At 43.6% G+C, this 24,574-nt stretch overlaps 2 protein-coding genes across 2 annotated transcripts in view; one reads left to right on the top strand and one right to left on the bottom strand.

The window, feature by feature from the left end:
* Nucleotides 1-10,741, bottom strand: part of LOC135527663 (V-type proton ATPase subunit S1-like) — a 30,082-nt gene extending 19,341 nt beyond the window's left edge. Inside the window, 1 exon segment of the mRNA XM_064956147.1 lies at nucleotides 10,440-10,741. Within this exon segment, the coding sequence (XP_064812219.1) occupies nucleotides 10,440-10,564 (125 nt within the window). The 5' untranslated portion in view covers nucleotides 10,565-10,741.
* Nucleotides 10,742-21,024: 10,283 nt separating this feature from the next.
* Nucleotides 21,025-24,574, top strand: part of hsd17b10 (hydroxysteroid (17-beta) dehydrogenase 10) — a 15,874-nt gene continuing 12,324 nt past the window's right edge. Inside the window, exons 1-2 of the mRNA XM_064956145.1 lie at nucleotides 21,025-21,130; nucleotides 23,534-23,698. Of these exons, the coding sequence (XP_064812217.1) occupies nucleotides 21,107-21,130; nucleotides 23,534-23,698 (189 nt within the window). The 5' untranslated portion in view covers nucleotides 21,025-21,106. The remainder of the gene's footprint in view (nucleotides 21,131-23,533; nucleotides 23,699-24,574) is intronic.

Genomic DNA, 24,574 nt, shown 5'->3' with positions numbered 1-24,574 from the left:
TTTTAAAATTGTATAAACTGCCTTAAATTTTGCTGAACCCCAGGAAGAGTAGCTGCTGTCTTGGCTAATGGGGATCCATAATAAATACAAATGATGGTCTGCTTGAAACATGTTGGTATTACAGACTCTGTATTACAGGTTGAAAATGTCAGTGAAGTACTTGCCAGTTGGTCAGTGCATGCTCGGAGTACACGTCCTTGCGGCCTTGTGAATGTTGACCTTTTTAAAGGTCTTACTCACATCGGCTACGGAGAGGGCGATCACACAGTTGTTCGGAACAGCTGATGCTCTCATGCATGTTTCAGTGTTACTTGCCTCGAAGCGAGCATAATAATGTTGCTAGTCTGGTAGACTCATAATCACTGGGCAGCTCTCGGCTGTGCTTCCCTTTGTAGTCTGTAATAGTTTACAAGCCCTGCCACATCTGACGAGCGTCGGACCCGGTGTAGTACGATTCAATCTTAGTCCTGTATTGAGGCTTTGCCTGTTTGATGGTTTGTCAGAGGGCATAGTGGAATTTCATGCAAGCTTCTGGGTTAGAGTCCCGCTCCCTGAAAGCAGCAGCTTTATCCTTTAGCTCAGTGCGGATGCTGCCTTTAATCCATGGCTTCTGGTTGGGGTATGTACGTACAGTCAATGCGGGGACAACGTGGTCAATACACTTATTGATGAAGCCCGTGACTGATGTGGTGTACACCTCAATGCCATTGGATGAATCGCAGAACATTTATACAGGTTTTTTTCTCATCTCTCTTTTCCAAGAGATACCTGGTCCGATAGCAGCAGCAAAAACATATTCCAGTCTGTTAGAAAAACAGTCCTGTAGCTTAGCATCTGCTTCACTATCTTATTGACAGTCACTGGTGCTTCCTGCTTCAGTTTTTGCTTGAAAGCAGGAAGATAGATTCTGGTCAGATTTGCCAAATGGAGGGTGAGGGAAAGCTTTGTACGTGTGGCGTAAAGGTGATCTAGAGTTTCCCTCTGGTTGCACATTTAACATGCTGGTAGAATTGAGGTAAAACGGATGAGTTTCCCTGCATTAAGGTCCCCAGCTACTAGGAGACCCGCCTCAGGATGAGCGTTTTCCTGTTTGCTTATGGTGGAATACAGCTCATTGAGTGCAGTCTTGGTGCCAGCATCGGTTTGTGGTGGTATACAGACAGCTACGAAAATACAGATGAAAACTCCTGATAAATAGTGTGTGGTCTACAGCTTATCATGAGATCTACCTCAGTCGAGCAAAACTTTGAGACTTCGTTTACAAATATACATAGACCACCACCCCTTGTCTTACCAGAGGCCGCAGTTCTATCCTACAGAAAACACTTAAAACCAGCCAGCTGTATGTTATTCACGTCGTCATTCAGCCATGACTCGGTGAATGACAGTTCTTAATGTCCCGTTGGTAGGATATACGTGATTATAGTATTCTATTATGATTGATTGTACGCTGGCTAATAGGACCGATGGTAAAGGTAGATGATGCTCTCAGCGTCGGATCATTACAAGGCACCCGCACCTTCATCCCCAATACCTCAGTCTCTTTCTCCTGCGAACGACGGGGATCAGGGCCTTGTCGGGCATCTGAAATGAATTCTTCCCATCCAACTCGTTAAAGAAAAAGTATTCCTCCAGTACGGGGTGAGTCTCTGTCCTGGAAGCTCTTTTCGGTCACAAGACATGGTGGCAGAAACATTATGTACAAAATAACTTACAAATAACGTAAAAAAACCGGCAGCCATCTCCTTTGGCGCCATTCGGTCCCCTCTCGTCAATAGCTATTGAGCTATGACAATGGAAATGGTATCAGGGGTGGATGGAGAACAATCAACACATTTCAAATAAAATAATTTGAATCACACAAATAAAAGATGCTGATTGTTCCCCATCCTCCCCTGATTCTGAATATAACATTTGTTAGTGTGGTGTTCATTTTTTTAGTTGAATTTTAGTCATTAAGCAGACGCTCTTAAGCAGAGTAACTTACACAAGCAATTAGAGTTAAGTGCCTTGCTCAAGGGCACATCAACAGATTTTTCACCAAGTTGGATTGGTTATTCGAACCAACAATCTTTGGTTTACTGGCTCAATGTTCTTAGCCGCTAGGCAACCTGCGACATGGTTTTTCTTTTTTCAATGTATGGGACTCACGACGGAGAGTTAGATACGGTGCAAGAGTTCAATCTCGGTTTCATCAGACCAACAACAAGGCACCTAAAGACTTTCAGACCAGGAGAAACAAGATTCTCTGGTCTGATGAAACCAAGATTGAAGTCTTTGGCCTGAATACCAAGCATCAGGTCTGGAGGAAGCCTGGCACCATCCCTACGGTGAAGCATGGTGGTGGCAGCATCATGCTGCGGGGATGTTTTTCAGCGACAGGGACTGGGAGACTAGTCAGGATGGAGGGAAAGATGAATGGAGCAAAGAACAGAGTGCTGAAGCGTACAAATTCCTCTTCTTCCCTGACTGACATACCCGAGAAGAATAGGATACATTATGCTTTTAAAAATCAGAATTTTATCATCTCAGCAGCCTTTTTATGAGAGAACAATGGTTTAATTTATGCGGGTCAGTCAATCGACTGCTCTTTCCTCTCCCAGACTCAACGGTTAACCCGTCAACTTTAGTGAATCTTTCTTTTCATTTCAACAACTTACTACCTGTGATGTTCTAGACGATCCACTGGTATGCTTGATCCATCCCTAGTTATAAATGATGTGGTTAACTGTACGGATGAAAAGGTAACATTGTGCTGCCCTCTCATTGACCTCAGGCTTTCGATACTGTTGATCACTCACTGCTAATTCAGAGGCTTTCTTCAACTGGCCAAGACCAGGCGGCATGGAACTGGTTGAAACATGACATATAAAACTCTATGTATCGACTGATGGTGTTAAATCCGGTTGTCTGTACATAACAAAAGGTGTCGCACACGGGTCAATTCTGAGTCCTGTACTTTTTACATTAACAATACTGACTTGTCAGCAAACCTTGTCAGCAAAAGCAGTAACCTGCACTTGTATGCTGGTGATACTGTTGTGTTTGCTATTGCCCCCATGGTTGACCAGGCTCTCTGACTGACAGTCTGCCTTCATTGTATTACAGAAAAACTTGTTGACCTGAAATTAATATTGAATGCAGGTAAAACTATGTACATTTCCTTCAGAAAGTATTCATACCCCTTGAATTATTCTTCATTTTGTTGTGTTGCAGCCTGAAATCAAAATGGATTAAATATTTAAATTCTCACCGATCTACACACAATACCCCATAATGACAAAGTGAAAACACATTAAGAAATGTTTGCAAATGTATTGAAAATGAAATTCAGAAATAGCTCATTTACATAGGTATTCACACCCCCGAGTCATCATGTTAGAAACGCGTTCGGCAGTGATTACAGCTGTGAGTCTTTCTGGTGACGTTTATAAGAGCTTTGCACACCTGGACTGTACAACATTTGCACACTATTCTTTTTTAAATTCTTCAAGCTCTGTAACGTTGGTTGTTGATCATTGACAGCCATTTTCAATCCATAGATTTAAGCCGATTTACAGTACCAGTCAAAAGTTTGGACACACCTACATATCCAATGGGTTTTTCTTTATTTGTACTATTTTCTACATTGTAGAACAATAGTGAAGACACCAAAACCATGAAATAACACATGGAAACATGTAGTAACCAAAGAAGTCTTAAACAAGGCAACATATATTTGAGATGGTAGAGTCTTCAAATAGCCACCCTTTGCCTTGATGACAGCTTTGCACACTCTTGGCATTCTCTCAACCAGCTTCACCTGGAATGCTTTTCCAACAGTCTTGAAGGAGTTCCCACATATGCTGAGCACTTGTCAGCTGCTTTTCCTTCACTCTGCGGTCCAACTCATCCCAAACCATCTCCATTGGGTTGAGGTCAGGTGATTGTGGAGGACAGGTCATCTGATGCAGCACTCCATCACTCTCCTTCTTGGTCAAATAGCTCTCACACAGCCTGGAGGTGTGTTGGGTCATTGTCCTTTTGAAAAATAAATTATATTTTCACTAAGCACAAACCAGATGGGATGGCGTATCACTGCAGAATGCTGTGGTAGACATGCTGGTTAAGTGTGCCTTTAATTCTAAATAAATCACTGACAGTGTCACCAGCAAAGCACCACCACACCTCCTCCACACCGTCACAGTGGGAACCACACATGCGCAGATCATCCGTTCACCTACTCTGTGTCTCACAAAGACACGGTGGTTGGAACTAAAAATCTCAAATTTGGACTAATCTGACCAAAAGACAGTCTAATGTCCATTTCTCGTGTTTCTTGGCCCAAGCAATTATCTTATTATTCGTGGCCTTTAGTAGTGGTTTCTTTGCAGCAATTCGACCTTGAATGCCTGAATCAAACAGTCTCCTCTGAACAGTTGATGTTGAGATGTGTCTGTTACCTGAACTCTGTGAAGCATTTATTTGGGCTGCCATTTCTGAGGCTGGTAACTCTAATGAACTTATCCTCTGCAACAGAGGTAACTCTGGGTCTTCCTTTCCTGTGGCGGTCCTCATGAGAGCCAGTTGCATCATAGCGCTTGATGGTTTTTGCAACTGCACGACATATACCACCCCTACCATGTCACAACACAACTGATTGGCTCAAATGCATTAAGGAAAAAAATTCCACAACATAACAAGTCACAACTGTTAATTGAAATGCATTCCAGGTGACTACCTCATGAAGCTGGTTGAGAGAATGCCAAAGGTTTGCAAAGCTGACATCAAGGCAAAGGGTGTCTACTTTGAAGAATCTAAAATATATTTTGATTCGTTTAACCCTTTTTGGTTACTCCATGTTATTTCATAGTTATGATATTTTCTACAATGTAGAAAATAGTAAAAAATAAAGTAGGTGTCCAAACATTTGACTGGTACTGTAAATCAAAACTGTAACTCAGGAACATTCAATGTTATCTTGGTAAGCAACTCCAGTGTATATATCGCCTTGTGTTTTAGGTAATTGTCATGCTAAAAGGTGAATTCATCTCCCAGTGTCTGTTGGAAAGCAGACTGAAACAGGTTTTCCTCTAGGATTTCACCTGCGCTGAGCTCTATTCAGGTTATTTTTATCAAATGACAAGCATGCCCATAACATGATGCAGCCACCACCATGCTTAAAAATATGAAGAGTGCAGGGTTTCCGTTAGCCTGCTTTTGTCCGATATTTTTTTTTAGAAAAGCCAGCCATTTGTCAGAGAAAATAAGAAGAAATCCCAATGTGAAATAACGCGTTTTAGCCTATTCATTGATGGAAATACCAGTCGACGTAAATACATTTGACTGGTCATGCTTATCAGACTATAGGTTCATTTGCATAATTTTGTGGGAGTAAATTGCCATGTGTACATTCATTATGCATCTTATACATCACACACATACAGCATACAGATACAACGCCGTTGAGTGGAAAAATCAGACAGCGTGAGAGCTGTTGCATCTTGTGGTGTTAGACTACTGGGAACTCTGAAATATACCCGGTGAAATCATGACATCAGTGATCCTCAAGGCAGCGCTCTAGAAAGAGCGACATTCCTAATATTAAGCACATTGTTTCACTTTAGGAGTAGCCTACCTGGCTAGCATGAAAATGAACCACAGGAAAAGAGTCCTTCAATTGCAATTAACGTGCGTACTGATGATATCTGTTCTGACAGGTGCATGATAATGGCCCATTCTAAATCAAAACTAATTTCACATATTTAGTTTATGTATACATGTAGACAAGATTAAATTGAGAATAGTCTGAATGGATATTATGTGAATGAAGCACAGCGCATGGCTATTTTTCTCTACTTTTCAAATCATGCATCATGTCGGCCTATATATGTTTTTATAAGGTTTATATCACAACTAAATTTCCCAAATAACTCCAAACATAGTCTATAGGCCCAAGACCCCTGGAACAGGGTTGGAGAGCCCATCGCCTACAGAAACAAGATCCCTGGAACAGGGTTGAGAGCCCATAGCCTACAGAGCCTAGAGAAACAAGACCCCTGGAACAGGGTTGAGAGCCCATAGCCTACAGAAACAAGAACCCTGTAACAGGGTTGGAGAGCCCATAGCCTACAGAAACCAGACCCCTGGAACAGGGTTGGAGAGCCCATAGACTACAGAAACCAGACCCCTGGAACTGGGTTGGAGAGCCCATAGTCTACAGAAACAAGACCCCTGGAACAGAGTTGGAGAGCCCATAGCCTACAGAAACAAGACCCCTGGAACAGGGTTGGAGAGCCCATAGCCTACAGAAACAAGACCCCTGGAACAGGGTTGGAGAGCCCATAGCCTACAGAAACAAGACCCCTGGAACAGGGTTGGAGAGCCCATAGCCTACAGAAACAAGACCCCTGGAACAGGGTTGGAGAGCCCATAGCCTACAGAAACAAGACCCCTGGAACAGGGTTGGAGAGCCCATAGCCTACAGAAACAAGACCCCTGGAACAGGGTTGGAGAGCCCATATCCTATAGAAACAAGACCCCTGGAACAGGGTTGGAGAGCCCATAGCCTACAGAAACATGTGTTCTTATAAGCCCAGTCATTGCGTAATGCTGTGTGAAAACAGAGTTTTGACTGATCACTATTTAAAAGAGGATCCCATATTTCTCCTGCTGCAATATTTATTGCTCATTTATTTCAAATGAATCAGCTTTACAAACGGTGTAGCCTACCTGGCATATTACAAGTAACTGAACCTAACCTCCATTCACTATTCCAGCGCAGGCTGTGGATGAGTCTTTTCTTTGTGGGCCATTCTAATAAAACAAATATTCCTCATATATTAGTAGGCTATATGTAAAGACCAGATTAAATAGAGAACAGTCTGGTGGGTGAGAATATTATTGTGAATGAGAGACTGATGAAGTATGTGCAGCATAAGAAACAGAACAGAGTGCATCCCTTTCTTCCTACTTTCTTCAAATCCTCATTCGTCGAATCATACAGCCTTAGAATGTATTACAAACCAAAACATATAGCCTAAAGTTACATAACTCTACACAACTAAAGTTACATAACTCTAAACTAAGCATATAGGAGGACCTGTTTCTTTGTTAACCTTTCAACACAGAATAGCCGCAAGTGGCCGCTCACTTTGGGAAAAATATCCTTTCTATTTTACTCAGCTATGTTCAATTGTATTCTTCATACTATCAAATAACGCCACGGAATTCTAAGTAAAATCCTGTCTTCTAAATGAACAGTAACTGTGTAGCCCACAGCCATATGGCGTCGCCAGATCAGGGCCTAAGGAGGACTCAGAACATGTTGCCTTTTAATGTTTCTAAAATGGATTTATTGTGATGGTGTAGGCTATATTACATGGATTTATTGTGATGGAGTAGACTATATTACATGGATTTATTGTGATGGTGTAGGTAGACTATATTACATGGATTTATTGTGATGGTGTAGGTAGACTATATTACATGGATTTATTGTGATGGTGTAGACTATATTACATGGATTTATTGTGATGGTGTAGGTAGACTATATTACATGGATTTATTGTGATGGTGTAGACTATATTACATGGATTTATTGTGATGGTGTGTGTAGACTATATTACATGGATTTATTGTGATGGTGTAGGTAGACTATATTACATGGATTTATTGTGATGGTGTAGACTATATTACATGGATTTATTGTGGATGGTGTAGACTATATTACATGGATTTATTAGACTTTTTAAAATGTAGATGTTCCAATGGTCTGCATATCAGTGGCTTGAAGGCTATGAGTGTAAACCAGGAGATGCTAAATGTGTTTATGTTAATTAAGTGGACAATTACCATGTGACCAGCAGTTATTTGAAAGACAATTACCGGCTGACAAAATTTCATGACCACCACAGCCGAAGCTTGTTCCCCCCCAGTTGTCTTGAATGCACTGAAGTTAGAGATTCCCCGAGTTCCCAGTTATTGTGAGATCAGCACCAAGCTTCATCACCGTGTCACACACCACTTTGCAATGAGCTGGAGGCAATATGCATTTTGAAAACATATCCTTAAAATAGTTTGAAACCTGAACATTTTTATCTTGCTTCAAAGTAGCCTATTAGATTTCCTCTTCCTAAATTTCTAACAGATATTTTCATCAGACATAGTTAATCAACATTAAGATAAACGCTCTGATCTGTTTCAGACAATGTTTTTTAATGTATCCTAGGCCTACTGGTTGTATGAATTTGAGATCCATCGTCCAACAACTGTCCCAGAGATTGTTGGAACAGCCCATTTCTTTCTCCATGAGCTGACCAACATAAAAGGTAGCCTAAACTTTTCATACTATAGTAGATTGACATAGGCTAGTGATTTTGCTGTTATTTATGCATCTTCTTGGCTGAGGAAAAGTAAAATGTGAAAAAAGTTACTTGAACATATTCAAAGTGCACATCAGAATTCAGTAGGAAGGCAGGCACATATCACACAAGTCGAGGATGTGACTTTCTGTCATTCTGAGCACCGTGGGTGGACTTGCATGTGATTTCTGTCATTCTGAGCACCGTGGGTGGACTTGCATGTGATTTCTGTCATTCTGAGCACCGTGGGTGGACTTGCATGTGATTTCTGTCATTCTGAGCACCGTGGGTGGACGCTCTAATAAGGTTATGCACCCAATGCATATGGGTCCGGTACATTTCTCAAATGTCCAGCAAATTAAAATGTTGCCAGTTAAATATCCGCCATCACATTTTTCCTAATGGAAACACTGGAAGAGTGGTATTCAGTGAAGTGTTGTGTTTGCCCCAAACGTAATGCTTTGTATTCAGAACATAAAAGTTAATTTCTTTGCCACATGTTTGGCAGTTTTACTTTAGTGCCTTCTTGCAAATATGACGCATGTTTTGGAACATTTGTATTCTGTACAGGCCTTCCTTATTTTCACTCTATCATTTGGGATAGTGTTGTGGGTTAACTACAATGTTGTTGATCCATCCTCAGTTCTTCTATCACAGCCATTAAACTCTGTAACTGTTTCAAAGCCACCCCTGGCCTCATTTCCTTCCTCTCCAGCAGCTGAGTTAGGAAGGACACCTGTATCTTTGTAGTGACTGGGTTTATTGATTCACCATCCAAAGTGTAATTAGTAACATGACCAATTTTTTTTTTACCAATAGTTGCCCTTCTGGTAAAAAAAGGCACTGCATGACTGAGGGATCTTACAGATAAGTGTGTGTGTGGGGTACAGAGATGAGGTAGTCATTCAAAAGTAATGTTAAATGCTATTATTGCACACAGAGTATTGTGTGTAAGCCAGTGAGACAAAATCGCAATGTAATACATTCAGGCTGTAACACAACAAAATGTGGAAACGTAAAGGGGTGTGAATACTTTCTGAAGGCCATTGCGCCTAACGTGTTCTTCCTCCATTTTGATCAGAGTGGCTATTCCTCGGCCTCAAACCCAAAACTTCAATATAGCCTAAATATTTGTCATTTAACTTTTTAAAATATAAAGGTGCAATATGCAGATATAATGTGAATGTCTAGCAACCAAAAGGTTGTGTTCAAATCTCATCATGGACAACTTTAGCAATTTTGCTAATTAGTAACTTTTCAACTACTTAACATGTTAGCTAACCCTTCCCCTAAACCTTTAACCTAACTTCTAACCTTAACCACTGACCTAGCTAATGTTAGTCACCAAGTTAATGTTAACCAAAACCAATTGGAATTCGTAACATATCATACGAAATGGATGATGGACATCCACAAGTTAATAAATACCATACGAAACGTAACATATCATACTAATATGGAGTGTCTCGGATATACCTAAAGAGTAATACAAAATGTTCTGAGACCAGGTTGGGTATGCTTATTGGTTGTGTGTGGTGCGTCTACACAGAAACCTGTTGGTGGAAAATGTGCATATATTTAACATAATTATAAATATAGCATCAAAATATAACTTCCCCCCCAGCTGATAGTTGTTTGCTGCCGGCTATGATAGTAGTGTAATGGTTTGTGGTGGTCGGTGAGTCCTCAACCTTCTGGCCCATAACAGTGTGACATCGACAGTGCAATAAAACCATGCTGAAGGGGTGAAGTCGATAACCACGTCTATAAACACAGGGTTGTTATTTGTGCTCGCATTCATTATTTTTTTCGTTAATATTATGAGGGGAGAGGGTGTGCAATTTTTTTTTACAGTACAAGTGGAGGGTCATGTGAAAATATTGTTAATGTTTGTGTTTTTTTTAATGATACGTCGAGTAACATTTTTTATTTCCCTTACTGGCTAGTGGCTTCACAGATGAATTGCCAAAATATAAAGTGGCTTGATGGTGCACAAATAGGACAAGATCCCCGCTTGGAATATGAATGACAAGATGTCAACCAGCTTGCACGGTTACAAAGGCATCCCCAGACCAAAACCACACACAGGGCTCTTACCCTTCACTCGTCCATAGCATCAGCGGCACCTGTTCGTCGCAGGTCCCGACGGAGAAGGTGCACAACACGGCCAGAAACACAGACACACAACCCCGACCTGATATCATCCTCCGTTCGGCCGCCATCTTGAGATGCTCCAGGTTCTCGCTGAGGACTGGTTGTCACTAGTTATCACAAACACAAAGTAAAAATGGGTTATATCACATGGTTTTTTTGTCTTAATTTAAATGTTAATATTAGGCATACGGCTAGCAGTGTGGCTCAATTTAGGGTTTAGGAATCCAATTTTAAGAATAGGCGGGGTTTATGTATGACGTCGTGTTTGTGGTAACTAGTGACGACTGCGCACCGCGGAACCGGCGGTGCTTATTAAAAAACCCGGTAGAAAATATATCAATGGCTACAGAGGGACTTATCTTTAAAAGGAAGAGTCCTAAAAACCAAGGCTGAAGGTATCTCTAAACTAACATATGGCGCTCTATCTGTATATCTTGACGGTAAAATAAGCAAGGAGATAGACCACATGTTTTTCAACTTTCTGTGAAGAAACCGTACCCAATTACATTAGGAAAACTGCTGTAATGAACACTTATGAGAATGGTGGACTGAATTTTCTGGATTTTACTACCGTAATACTTTTAAGATCAATTGGATAAAACAATTCCGAAATAGACCCACTTCTATCTGGAATTTTATTCCTCATCATGTCTTCTCTACTTTTGGTGGCCTTAACTTCATGTTGGTTTGCAATTATAATATTGACAAAGTTCCAGTGAATCGTTCTGCTTTTCATCGGCAGGTTTTCTTGTCATGGTCATTAATTTATAAGCATAACTTTTCTCCACACAGATATTATATATGGAATAATCGGGATATATTGTATAAAAATATTTCTTTGTTTTTAGAATATTGGTTCCGAAATAATATCATATTGGTGAGCCAACTGGCAAATGCAGAGGGTTTTTTACTTAGTTAAAATGAATTCTTATCACTTTACAAGGTGATGTAACACCTAAAGATTTAAACACCTAAAGATTTCCCTGTAACACCTAAAGATTTTACAATTGTTTTATATGCCATTCCCCCAGGTGTTGTTTTATTATTCAGGAACATGTCAAGACCCTCAGAGCCTACCTTCCATTAACCCTGTTGACTCATCAGTAGGAAAGATTTGTTTCTCTTTTGGTCCATTCAACAACAGAGCGATAGGAACCTTGTTTCAGCAGGATGTTGTATCTAAATGTCATGCCTTATTGGAATGGATTTATTGATCATATCTGTTGGAAAAAGGTTTGGATGTTGCCACACACATACCTACTTGTTAACAAAATTAAGGAAGTTTCCTTTAAAATGATTCATAAATATTATCCTGCCAACCACTATATGAAGAAGTTTTAAGAAAAACATAAACTCAAGTTGTACATTTTGTAATTACCACCCAGAAACAGTGTTGCATCTTTTTTGGCATTGTATTTATGTAAGAAAACTCTGGCAAGACATCAGTAGATTTATAAATGAACAGATTTATGAAGATTTTACACTATTATGGAGAGATGTACTGCATGGACTCTTTACCTTCGATAGAAATAAGCTGAAACAATTTTATGTAATTAATTTCATTATTCTTTTGGCCAAATTTCACACAAATGTACATTTACAAACAAAACACCACATTTTCATACCTTACAAAATGAAATTTAACTGTATTTTAAGACAATTAAATACTCAACTAACAAAAAAGTGTATGTATGTCCTTGTGTAACGTGATCTTGTTTTTTAAATATCCGTGTGGGCTCCAAGATGGCAGCTTGGGCATATGCTTCCAACTTTTGAAAGATAGTTGAAAGTGTATTATTTTGAATTACCAAATTAATATTTTGCTTGCTAGAAACAACCAGATCATTGACGATTTAAGATTGTATTTTTTTAAATGTCACAGCGCGCTGATAGAAAGAGAAATCTTATGGCTAACACCTCAGCTAGCAATGCTCAGACTTCATCCAATATCATTATGCAGGAGGCAAATGCTTTGACAACTGCCACAACTATACTGACCTGACAGACTCCATAGCTGTGTTTGAATACCCATACTAACATACTGTATACTACATACTTAATGAGTATATACTACATACTATTAGTTTATTTTAGTATGCTGTAAACGGAACAGTATCCTTTCAGTTGAGCGTAGTAGCTCTTCGCGGTCTACCGGAAGTTGATGCTGTTGCTATGCAACCTCTTGCTAGCTAGCTAGCATAACGCATTACTAGTTAGACATTTTACGACAACAGGTGTGTTCTTAAATTCAATCTGGAGTGCCAGAGTGGGCTCATAAATTCAGAGATTTTTCAGATTGCCCGTTTGTAAATTCAGAGCGCACACTGGATGCTCGGGCAGATTGGATCGTTTTGACCTAACAACAGCAGTCAAGCACCCCAACTGTTTAGCTTGCTAGCTACTTCCAGACATAAATGAGAGAACACCCCACTCTGACCATTTTACTCGCCTTAGCAGAGCTGGTTAGGCAGTTTTCATGTTGCAGCAGTATCTAACAGGTAATATCTAAGAATTCCACAACAAAACCTAATATCTAAGAATTCCACAACAAAACCTAATATCTAAGAATTCCACAACAAAACCTAATATCTAACAAATTCCACAACAAAACCTAATATCTAACAAATTCCACAACAAAACCTAATACACACAATCTAGTAAAGGAATGGGATGAGAATATATACATATCAAATATATGGATGAGCAGTGACAGAGCGGCGAAGATGCAATAGATAGTAAAGAATAGATAGTGAAGGACAGTATACATTATGTACATATGAGGTGAGTTATGCGAGATATGTAAAGATTCTTAAAGTGGCATTATTAAAATGACTAGTGTTCCATTTATTAAAATGGCCAATGATATCAAGTCTGTAGGCAGCCAGTCGCCTCTCTGTGCTAGTAGTGGTGGTTTAACAATCTGATGGCTTCATTGTGGTTTCCTCAAAATAATCATTATTGCAAGCTATGACGACATAATAAAGTCATTTGAATTTGTGGCATTTAGAAAAGATCATCTGCCCTTATTATACTCGGCAGATAATTTTCCATCAGTGGATGTCAGTTTAACTCGTTTGACTGCTATGATTAAGCAATAATGCCAATATACCACGGCTAAGGGCTGTTCTTAAGCACAACAAAACGCAGAGTGCCTGGATATAGCGGTTAGCCGTGGTATATTGGCCATACACCATAAACACCCGGGGTGCCTTATCTCTATTATAAACTGGTTACCAATGTAGTTAGAGCAGTAAAAAGTAATGTTTTGTCATACCCGTGGTATATGGTCTGATAAACCACAGCTTTCAGACCATCGATCACTACATCACCAGTTTGTGCTGACTGTACAGAGATTTACACAACCGGTTGCATGGTGTCCCTTGAGAAGGCAAGAACAAGATTTGTCAGGAGAAGTGCAGCATTATAGCAAGGAGATGTATACTTGGAATACAGAGGAGGAATGGAGGGAAAAAGAGAGGCAGAGGAGGTCTAAGAGAGAGGTGTCAAGGTGTCAAGCTTATGGGCATGTGGCAGCAGTGTGTAGGAGGGAGGTTCCTATGTGGCAGCAGTGTGTAGGAGGGAGGTTCCTAGATGTTCCTATGTGGCAGCAGTGTGTAGGATGGAGGTTCCTAGATGTTCCTATGTGGCAGCAGTGTGTAGGATGGAGGTTCCTAGATGTTCCTATGTGGCAGCAGTGTGTAGGATGGAGGTTCCTAGATGTTCCTATGTGGCAGCAGTGTGTAGGATGGAGGTTCCTAGATGTTCCTATGTGGCAGCAGTGTGTAGGAGGGAGGTTCCTAGATGTTCCTATGTGGCAGCAGTGTGTAGGATGAAGGTTCCTATGTGACAGCAGTGTGTAGGAGGGAGGTTCCTAGATGTTCCTATGTGGCAGCAGTGTGTAGGAGGGAGGTTCCTAGATGTTCCTATGTGGCAGCAGTGTGTAGGATGAAGGTTCCTATGTGACAGCAGTGTGTAGGATGGAGGTTCCTAGATGTTCCTATGTGGCAGCAGTGTGTAGGAGGGAGGTTCCTAGATGTTCCTATGTGGCAGCAGTGTGTAGGATGGAGGTTCCTATGTGACAGCAGTGTGTAGGATGGAGGTTCCTAGATGTTCCTATGTGGCAGCAGTGTGTAGGATGGAGGTTCCTAGATGTTCCTATGTGGCAGCAGTGTGTAGGAGGGAGGTTCCTAGATGTTCCTATGTGACAGCAGTGTGTAGGATGGAGGTTCCTAGATGTTCCTATGTGGCAGCAGTGTGTAGGAGGGAGGTTCCTAGATGTTCCTATGTGGCAGCAGTGTGTAGGATGGAGGTTCCTATGTGACAGCAGTGTGTAGGAGGGAGGTTCCTATGTGGCAGCAGTGTGTAGGAGGGAGGTTCCTATGTGACAGCAGTGTGTAGGAGGGAGGTTCCTATGTGGCAGCAGTGTGTAGGAGGGAGGTTCCTAGATGTTCCTATGTGGCAGCAGTGTGTAGGAGGGAGGTTCCTATGTGGCAGCAGTGTGTAGGAGGGAGGTTCCTATGTGGCAGCAGTGTGTAGGAGGGAGGTTCCTAGATGTTCCTATGTGGCAGCAGTGTGTAGGGGGGAGGTTCCTAGATGTTCCTATGTGGCAGCAGTGTGTAGGAGGGAGGTTCCTAGATGTTCCTATGTGATGTGGCAGCAGTGTGTAGGATGGAGGTTCCTATGTGGCAGCAGTGTGTAGGAGGGAGGTTCCTAGATGTTCCTATGTGGCAGCAGTGTGTAGGAGGGAGGTTCCTAGATGTTCCTATGTGGCAGCAGTGTGTAGGAGGGAGGTTCCTAGATGTTCCTATGTGGCAGCAGTGTGTAGGCGGGAGGTTCCTAGATGTTCCTATGTGGCAGCAGTGTGTAGGATGGAGGTTCCTATGTGGCAGCAGTGTGTAGGAGGGAGGTTCCTAGATGTTCCTATGTGGCAGCAGTGTGTAGGAGGGAGGTTCCTAGATGTTCCTATGTGGCAGCAGTGTGTAGGATGGAGGTTCCTATGTGGCAGCAGTGTGTAGGAGGGAGGTTCCTAGATGTTCCTATGTGGCAGCAGTGTGTAGGAGGGAGGTTCCTATGTGGCAGCAGTGTGTAGGAGGGAGGTTCCTATGTGTCAGCAGTGTGTAGGAGGGAGGTTCCTATGTGGCAGCAGTGTGTAGGAGGGAGGTTCCTAGATGTTCCTATGTGACAGCAGTGTGTAGGATGGAGGTTCCTAGATGTTCCTATGTGGCAGCAGTGTGTAGGAGGGAGGTTCCTAGATGTTCCTATGTGGCAGCAGTGTGTAGGAGGGAGGTTCCTTGATGTTCCTATGTGACAGCAGTGTGTAGGATGGAGGTTCCTAGATGTTCCTATGTGGCAGCAGTGTGTAGGAGGGAGGTTCCTTGATATTCCTATGTGACAGCAGTGTGTAGGATGGAGGTTCCTAGATGTTCCTATGTGGCAGAAGTGTGTAGGAGGGAGGTTCCTTGATTACATTTACATTTAAGTCATTTAGCAGACGCTCTTATCCAGAGCGACTTACAAATTGGTGAATTCACCTTCTGACATCCAGTGGAACAGCCACTTTACAATAGTGCATCTAAATCATTAAGGGGGGTGGTGAGAAGGATTACTTATCCTAGGTATTCCTTGAAGAGGTGGGGTTTCAGGTGTCTCCGGAAGGTGGTGATTGACTCCGCTGTCCTGGCGTCGTGAGGGAGTTTGTTCCACCATTGGGGGGCCAGAGCAGCGAACAGTTTTGACTGGGCTGAGCGGGAACTGTACTTCCTCAATGGTAGGGAGGCGAGCAGGCCAGAGGTGGATGAACGCAGTGCCCTTGCTTGGGTGTAGGGCCTGATCAGAGCCTGGAGGTACTGCGGTGCCGTTCCCCTCACAGCTCCGTAGGCAAGCACCATGGTCTTGTAGCGGATGCGAGCTTCAACTGGAAGCCAGTGGAGAGAGCGGAGGAGCGGGGTGACGTGAGAGAACTTGGGAAGGTTGAACACCAGACGGGCTGCGGCGTTCTGGATGAGTTGTAGGGGTTTAATGGCACAGGCAGGGAGCCCAGCCAACAGCGAGTTGCAGTAATCCAGACGGGAGATGACAAGTGCCTGGATTAGGACCTGCGCCGCTTCCTGTGTGAGGCAGGGTCGTACTCTGCGGATGTTGTAGAGCATGAACCTACAGGAACGGGCCACCGCCATGATGTTGGTTGAGAACGACAGGGTGTTGTCCAGGATCACGCCAAGGTTCTTAGCGCTCTGGGAGGAGGACACAATGGAGTTGTCAACCGTGATGGCGAGATCATGGAACGGGCAGTCCTTCCCCGGGAGGAAGAGCAGCTCCGTCTTGCCGAGGTTCAGCTTGAGGTGGTGATCCGTCATCCACACTGATATGTCTGCCAGACATGCAGAGATGCGATTCGCCACCTGGTCATCAGAAGGGGGAAAGGAGAAGATTAATTGTGTGTCGTCTGCATAGCAATGATAGGAGAGACCATGTGAGGTTATGACAGAGCCAAGTGACTTGGTGTATAGCGAGAATAGGAGAGGGCCTAGAACAGAGCCCTGGGGGACACCAGTGGTGAGAGCGCGTGGCGAGGAGACAGATTCTCGCCACGCCACCTGGTAGGAGCGACCTGTCAGGTAGGACGCAATCCAAGCGTGGGCCGCGCCGGAGATGCCCAACTCGGAGAGGGTGGAGAGGAGGATCTGATGGTTCACAGTATCGAAGGCAGCCGATAGGTCTAGAAGGATGAGAGCAGAGGAGAGAGAGTTAGCTTTAGCAGTGCGGAGCGCCTCCGTGATGCAGAGAAGAGCAGTCTCAGTTGAATGACTAGTCTTGAAACCTGACTGATTTGGATCAAGAAGGTCATTCTGAGAGAGATAGCGGGAGAGCTGGCCAAGGACGGCACGTTCAAGAGTTTTGGAGAGAAAAGAAAGAAGGGATACTGGTCTGTAGTTGTTGACATCGGAGGGATCGAGTGTAGGTTTTTTCAGAAGGGGTGCAACTCTCGCTCTCTTGAAGACGGAAGGGACGTAGCCAGCGGTCAGGGATGAGTTGATGAGCGAGGTGAGGTAAGGGAGAAGGTCCCCGGAAATGGTCTGGAGGAGAGAGGAGGGGATAGGGTCGAGCGGGCAGGTTGTTGGGCGGCCGGCCGTCACAAGAAGCGAGATTTCATCTGGAGAGAGAGGGGAGAAAGAGGTCAGAGCACAGGGTAGGGCAGTGTGAGCAGAACCAGCGGTGTCGTTTGACTTAGCAAACGAGGATCGGATGTCGTCGACCTTCTTTTCAAAATGGTTGACGAAGTCATCTGCAGAGAGGGAGGAGGGGGGGGAGGGGGAGGAGGATTCAGGAGGGAGGAGAAGGTGGCAAAGAGCTTCCTAGGGTTAGAGGCAGATGCTTGGAATTTAGAGTGGTAGAAAGTGGCTTTAGCAGCAGAGACAGAGGAGGAAAATGTAGAGAGGAGGGAGTGAAAGGATGCCAGGTCCGCAGGGAGGCGAGTTTTCCTCCATTTCCGCTCGGCTGCCCGGAGCTCTGTTCTGTGAGCTCGCAATGAGTTCCTATGTGACAGCAGTGTGTAGGATGGAGGTTCCTAGATGTTCCTATGTGGCAGAAGTGTGTAGGTGGGAGGTTCCTTGATATTCCTATGTGGCAGCAGTGTGTAGGAGGGAGGTTCCTTGATGTTCCTATGTGACAGCAGTGTGTAGGATGGAGGTTCCTAGATGTTCCTATGTGGCAGAAGTGTGTAGGTGGGAGGTTCCTTGATATTCCTATGTGACAGCAGTGTGTAGGATGGAGGTTCCTAGATGTTCCTATGTGGCAGCAGTGTGTAGGAGGGAGGTTCCTAGATGTTCCTATGTGGCAGCAGTGTGTAGGAGGGAGGTTCCTAGGTGTGAGAAGTGTGCAGAAGGGAATGAGACAAAGGAATGTGTAGCATTGTGTAGTAGTGGTATGTGTTAACTGTAGCGGTGCCCATGTGGCTGGGGATCAGAAATGTCCCGTGTGAGAGAGGCAGGTTGAGGTTTCCAGGGTTAGAGTAGTGCAGAAGTTGACCTATGCTGAGGCAGTGCAGAAAGTAGAGGAAGATGGGTCAAGGGGGAGGGATCCTGAGAGGAATGATGTGACTAGTGGATCTGTACCAGAACAGAGGGAGGGATCATGAGAGGAGGGGTGTGACTAGTAGATCTGTTCCAGAACAGAGGGAGGGATCCCAAGAGGAGGGGTGTGACTAGTAGATCTGTACCAGAACAGAGGGAGGGATCCTGAGAGGAGGGGTGTAGTAGATCTGTACCAGAACAGAGGGAGGGACCCTGAGAGGACTGGTGTAGTAGATCTGTACCAGAACAGAGGGAGGGATCCTGAGAGGACTGGTGTAGTAGATCTGTACCAGAACAGAGGGAGGGACCCTGAGAGGACTGGTGTAGTAGATCTGTACCAGAACAGAGGGAGGGATCCTGAGAGGAGGGGTGTAGTAGATCTGTACCAGAACAGAGGGAGGGATCCTGAGAGGAGGGGTGTGACTAGTAGATCTGTACCAGAACAGAGGGAGGGATCCTGAGAGGAGGGGTGTAGTAGATCTGTTCCAGAACAGAGGGAGGGGTCCTGAGAGGAGGGGTGTAGTAGATCTGTACCAGAACAGAGGGAGGGGTCCTGATCTCCTTCCAACAGCCGTTACATTCATGGTGGGAACCACACATGCGGAGATCATCCGTTCACCTACTCTGCGTCTCACAAAGACACGGGGGATGGAACCAAAAATCTCCATTTTGGACCCATCGGATCAAAGGGCAGATTTCCACTGGTTTAATGTCCACTGGTCGTGTTTCTTGGCCCAAGTAAGTCTCTTCTTATTATTGTTGTCCTTTAGTGGTGGTTTCTTTGCAGCAATTTGACTATGAAGGCCTGATTCACGCAGTCTTCTCTGAACAGTTGATGTTGAGATGTGTCTTTTACCTGAACTCTGTGAAGCATATATTTGGGCTGCAATTTCTGAGGCGTTTAACTTTAATGAACTTATCCTCTGCAGCAGAGGTAACTCTGGGTCTTCCTTTCCTGTGGTGGTCCTCATGAGAGCCAGCGTCATCATAGCGCTTGATGGTGTTTTGTGACTGCACTTGAAATTTTCCGGATTGACTGACCCTCATGTCTTAAAGTAATGATGGGCTGTCGTTTCTCTTTGCTTATTTGAGCTGTTCTTACCATAATATGGACTTGGTCTTTTACTAAATAGTGCTATCTTCTGTATTCCACCCCTACCTTGTCATAGCACAACTGCTTGACTCAAATGCATGAAGATGGAAACTAGGCACACCTGTTAATATAAATGCATTCCAGGTGACTACCTGATGAAGCTGGTTGAGAGTATGCAGAGAGTGTGCAAAGCTGTCATCAAGGCAAAGGATGCCTACATAGAAAAATCTAAAATACAATGTAGAAAATAGTAACAATAAAGAAAACCCTGGAATGGGGAGGTGTGTCCAAACTATTGACTGGTACTGTATGTAAATGTGATATTTCTGTTTTGTATTTTTTATAAATATGCAAAAATGTCCCAAAACCTATTTTTTATTTGTCATTATGGGGTATTGTGTGTAGATTGATGACGGAAAAAACTATTTTATCAATTTTAGAATAAGGCTGTAAGGTGACAAAATGTGGAAAATGTCAAGGGGTATGAATATGTTCCGAATGCACTGTACATTGTAATATTGTTGCATGGTGGTATTATACATGTTGTACTGTAGATATGTAGTGGTGTAATAATGTTATATGATGTGCTGTTTTATCTTGTGTTTTATATGTAACGTAAGTGCCTTAATGTGTTTGGACCCCAGGAAGAGTAGCTGCTGCCTTGGCAGGAACTAATGGGGATCCATAATAAACCCCAGGAAGAGTAGCTGCTGCCTTGGCAGGAACTAATGGGGATCCATAATAAACCCCAGAAAGAGTTGCTGCTGCCTTCGCAGGAACTAATGGGGATTCATAATAAACCCCAGGAAGAGTAGCTGCTGCCTTCGCAGGAACTAATGGGGATCCATAATAAACCCCAGGAAGAGTAGCTGCTGCCTTCGCAGGAACTAATGGGGATCCATAATAAACCCCAGAAGAGTAGCTGTGAAACTGCGTTTATATTATTGTTCAGTGTATTTTCCCTGGTTGACACAGAAAGTGATATCACAACTGTGGAATTCAAGCGAACTGATCCGAGACAACCTCTCGAGATGGTCTCAGTTCGGTTTGCTTCAGGGACTCTTTTGAGGGTCTGAGTTCCTCTTGAGTGTTCACACTACAAAAAATTCAGTGTACCGCACTGAGTTCTCAAGAATTGTATGAAAGGGACCACGTGTGAAAACACCCTTATATAGATCATTAATAAATACAGCCTATTAACATTTTTCTATTATTACGTGGGGACTTTTATTTAGAATGTGGCCGAAATTCCGTGACCCGGCAGTAGTTTTTGCGTTGCTGGCGAGACATCGATGGAAAGTGTTTGACTTTGGGAAATCACCTTTCCAGTCAGTCTATTGTACAGTGTCAAAGGGTGACTTTTATTTTGAAGGTGAACCTCCCAAAACACTATTGTTGCTCACGACACGGTGGTAACGGCGTCCGGTTGAGCAGAGCTCGTAGACATGGCGAACATTAGAAGTATCAAGGTTAGTATATATCTATGGCAGAGAGCTTGTTAGTTACGGTTCTTTGGTGTTTTCAATTTCTGCCACATCAGGTGGTATATGTTAGCGGGGGTTTAGCTCTAGAATTGAGGAGGATACTGTAGTTTGTCAGTTGGACTCACTGTCAAGTTTATTTTGTGTTGCTAGCTAATGCCAGTGTGCACCTTCCCTCAATTGTTGACACATTGACGTACTGTCCTACTCCGTTTAAAGGTTATTTGGTGCAAGTTAGGGTTGCATGTTGTGCGCTGCAAAGCGAGCCAGTTATGGAAGGCTATCAGTCGGGCTTCCATCCAATTGGCGACAGATTTTCATGCGAATATTCTAGAATCAACATAAATGAAATATGGGCTTTTTCAAACGGACTTCAGTGCGTGATGACGTAGTGCGCACAGTGTACTTTTTCGTTTAAATTATGCTATTTATTTATTTTACCTTTATTTAACTAGGTAAGTCAGTTGTTAAGAACAAATTCTTATTTACAATGAGACCTACTCCGGGCCAATTGTGAGCCACCCACATCATGTCAAGCTACCTAAGACGGCAACACAGCATGACCAAAGACGGCAACACAGCATGACCAAAGACGGCAACACAGCATGACCAAAGACGGCAACACAGCATGACCAAAGACGGCAACACAGCATGACCTAAGACGGCAACACAGCATGACCAAAGACGGCAACACAGCATGACCAAAGACGGCAACACAGCATGACCAAAGACGGCAACACAGCATGACCAAAGACGGCAACACAGCATGACCAAAGGCAACACAGCATGACCAAAGACGGCAACACAGCATGACCTAAGACGGCAACACAGCATGACCTAAGACGGCAACACAGCATGACCTAAGACGGCAACACAGCATGACCAAAGACGGCAACACAGCATGACCTAAGACGGCAACACAGCATGACCTAAGACGGCAACACAGCATGACCTAAGACGGCAACACATGGCGGCAACATGACAACAACATGGTAGCAGCACAACATGACAACAACATGGTAGCAGCACAACATGACAACACAGTAGCAACATGACAACAACATGGTATCAGCACAACATGGTAGCAGCACAAAACATGGTACAAACATTATTGGGCACAGACAACAGCACAAAGGGCAAGAAGGTAGTGACAACAATACATCACATGAAGCAGTACTTTATGGTCTTGCCACCAGCGCTCTAGCCAACAGCTCTCAGATAGGCTACAGTGGGGGTAGGCTCGTCCACATGAAAAATGTCCACATGCTTTCCAGTTTAAACAGTTCGGAAGAGTTTGTGCATATATTATTATGATGTGTTGGTAGTGGAGGTAATGTGTACATGTAGGTAGGGGTAAAGTGACATTATAAACAGTAGCGTCAACGTATGTGTGTGTTGGAGTGTCGGGTAGAAGCTGTTCAGCAGGCTGATGGCTTGGGGGGAGAAGCTGTTCAGCAGGCTGATGGCTTGGGGGGAGAAGCCGTTCAGCAGGCTGATGGCTTGGGGGGAGAAGCCGTTCAGCAGGCTGATGGCTTGGAGGGAGAAGCTGTTCAGCAGGCTGATGGCTTGGGGGTAGAAGCTGTTCAGCAGGCTGATGGCTTGGAGGGAGAAGCTGTTCAGCAGGCTGATGGCTTGGGGGGAGAAGCTGTTCAGCAGTCTGATGTTCAGCAGTCTGATGGCTTGGGGGTAGAAGCTGTTCAGCAGGCTGATGGCTTGGGGGGAGAAGCCGTTCAGCAGTCTGATGGCTTGGGGGGGAGAGACTGTAACTATAACTAAAGGTTGTCTCTCCATGCCAATTGGTCCTGGGCTTTGGGATAGTTAAAAGGCTGTTTCTCCATGCCTCTTGATCCTAGGCTTTGGGATAGTTAAAAGGCTGTTTCTCCATGCCTCTTGATCCTAGGCTTTGGGATAGTTAAAAGGCTGTCTCTTGGTCCTAGGCTTTGGGACCTACTGGGTACATAACTTAACAGTATGTCTAACATGTATTGAGGTGCACAAACTTGGATTTATTTTAAAACCAATATAATAAACTTTAAAATTCATTCTAAAACTGACAGCCAGTGCAGAGACCTTAACCAGTGTAATTTGAGTTCTCCACCTGGTCTTGGTTAGGGTGTTGTTCACATCCATGTAGATATCAATTATAATATCTAAATGAGAGAGCAGCAGTGTTGTTCACATCAATGTAGATATCAATTCTAATATATTTAGTCACCGTAATGCTGGTCATCCTACAAGGGCACAGTAAAAACTCCAATCACATTGTACCCATTGGTCAAAATGGGTTTTTGATTGGACACCCTAGTGTGTGTGTGTGTGTGTGTGTGTGTGTGTGTGTCTGTCTGCATCCCTGCGTCTTGGTCCCCCTGACCTAAACCATGTCACCCCCAGGGTATGGTTGGTCTGGTGACAGGCGGTGCTTCAGGGCTGGGCCGGGCTACCGTGGAGAGGTTGGTGCAGCAGGGAGCGTGTGCTGTGATTCTGGACCTTCCCTCTTCAGACGGACACACCCTGGCAGCCAGCCTGGGAGAACGCTGCACCTTTGCCCCCGCTGACGTGAGTCTGACCTTTCACCCCTAACCAATATTCCCTCTAAGCTGCGCACCTCCTCCAGGACTGTCACGTAGAAGAAACGCCACGCCGAGACGCAGGAGATTCAACTAAGCGGAGTTCACCCCGTTAGTTTGCACTTCATAGATCAATGTGGGTTTTTTATGTGACGGAATCTTTTTAAATTTGACCTTTATTTAACGAGGCAAGTCAGTTAAGAACAAATTATTTTTTTCAATGACGGCCAAGGAACAACATTATATCAGCCTCTTTTCAATGCAACAAACCAAAACACATCTAACTTTACAGGTTTGAGTCTGTGATTTTGTTTTAGGAAAAGCGCAAAGGAGTAGAATTCTATTGGCTGCAGTAGCCCGCGAGCGGTCTGTCAATCACCCATGAGTGATCAGGTCAGAGCCGCTCGTGTGCACATTTGTTGATTTTCTTTACTAGTTAGCGAGTTGTTAGCCCAATTATACTGTAGATAAGTATAGGTCAGTAATGGGAAGTTAGCTGTCTCTGAAAAGTCAGTCAGCTAAAAATATTATGTCTTAATTAAAGGGGCGGTGTTGTGTTTTGAAACGGGCTTAAATATGCAATTAAGCGAGTAGTTCGACGGGTAGCTTACCTTGTCTAATTCTCTGTATGGTAATAATCATGAATTGTATTTTGTAAAGTGGTTTCTTGTGTCATACAATACAATCTACAGTCACCTATTTCAACACAATACAATCTACAGTCACCTATTTGGCCCATGGTGCTACAGATCAAGTTAAACACATTCATTCATGTCAAGCCCTTACTCATGTAAAAACACTCATGCATTTTAGGTCTTCATTGAACACTACATTGAGGCTGACCCCTGCACCGTACTCTGTGACC

Source organism: Oncorhynchus masou, chromosome 33, assembly GCF_036934945.1.
Source record: "Oncorhynchus masou masou isolate Uvic2021 chromosome 33, UVic_Omas_1.1, whole genome shotgun sequence".
In the NCBI taxonomy this organism is placed as follows: Eukaryota; Metazoa; Chordata; class Actinopteri; order Salmoniformes; family Salmonidae; genus Oncorhynchus; species Oncorhynchus masou.
Note: the sequence above shows the minus strand (reverse complement) of the source record. Positions and strands in the feature narration are given on the sequence as shown.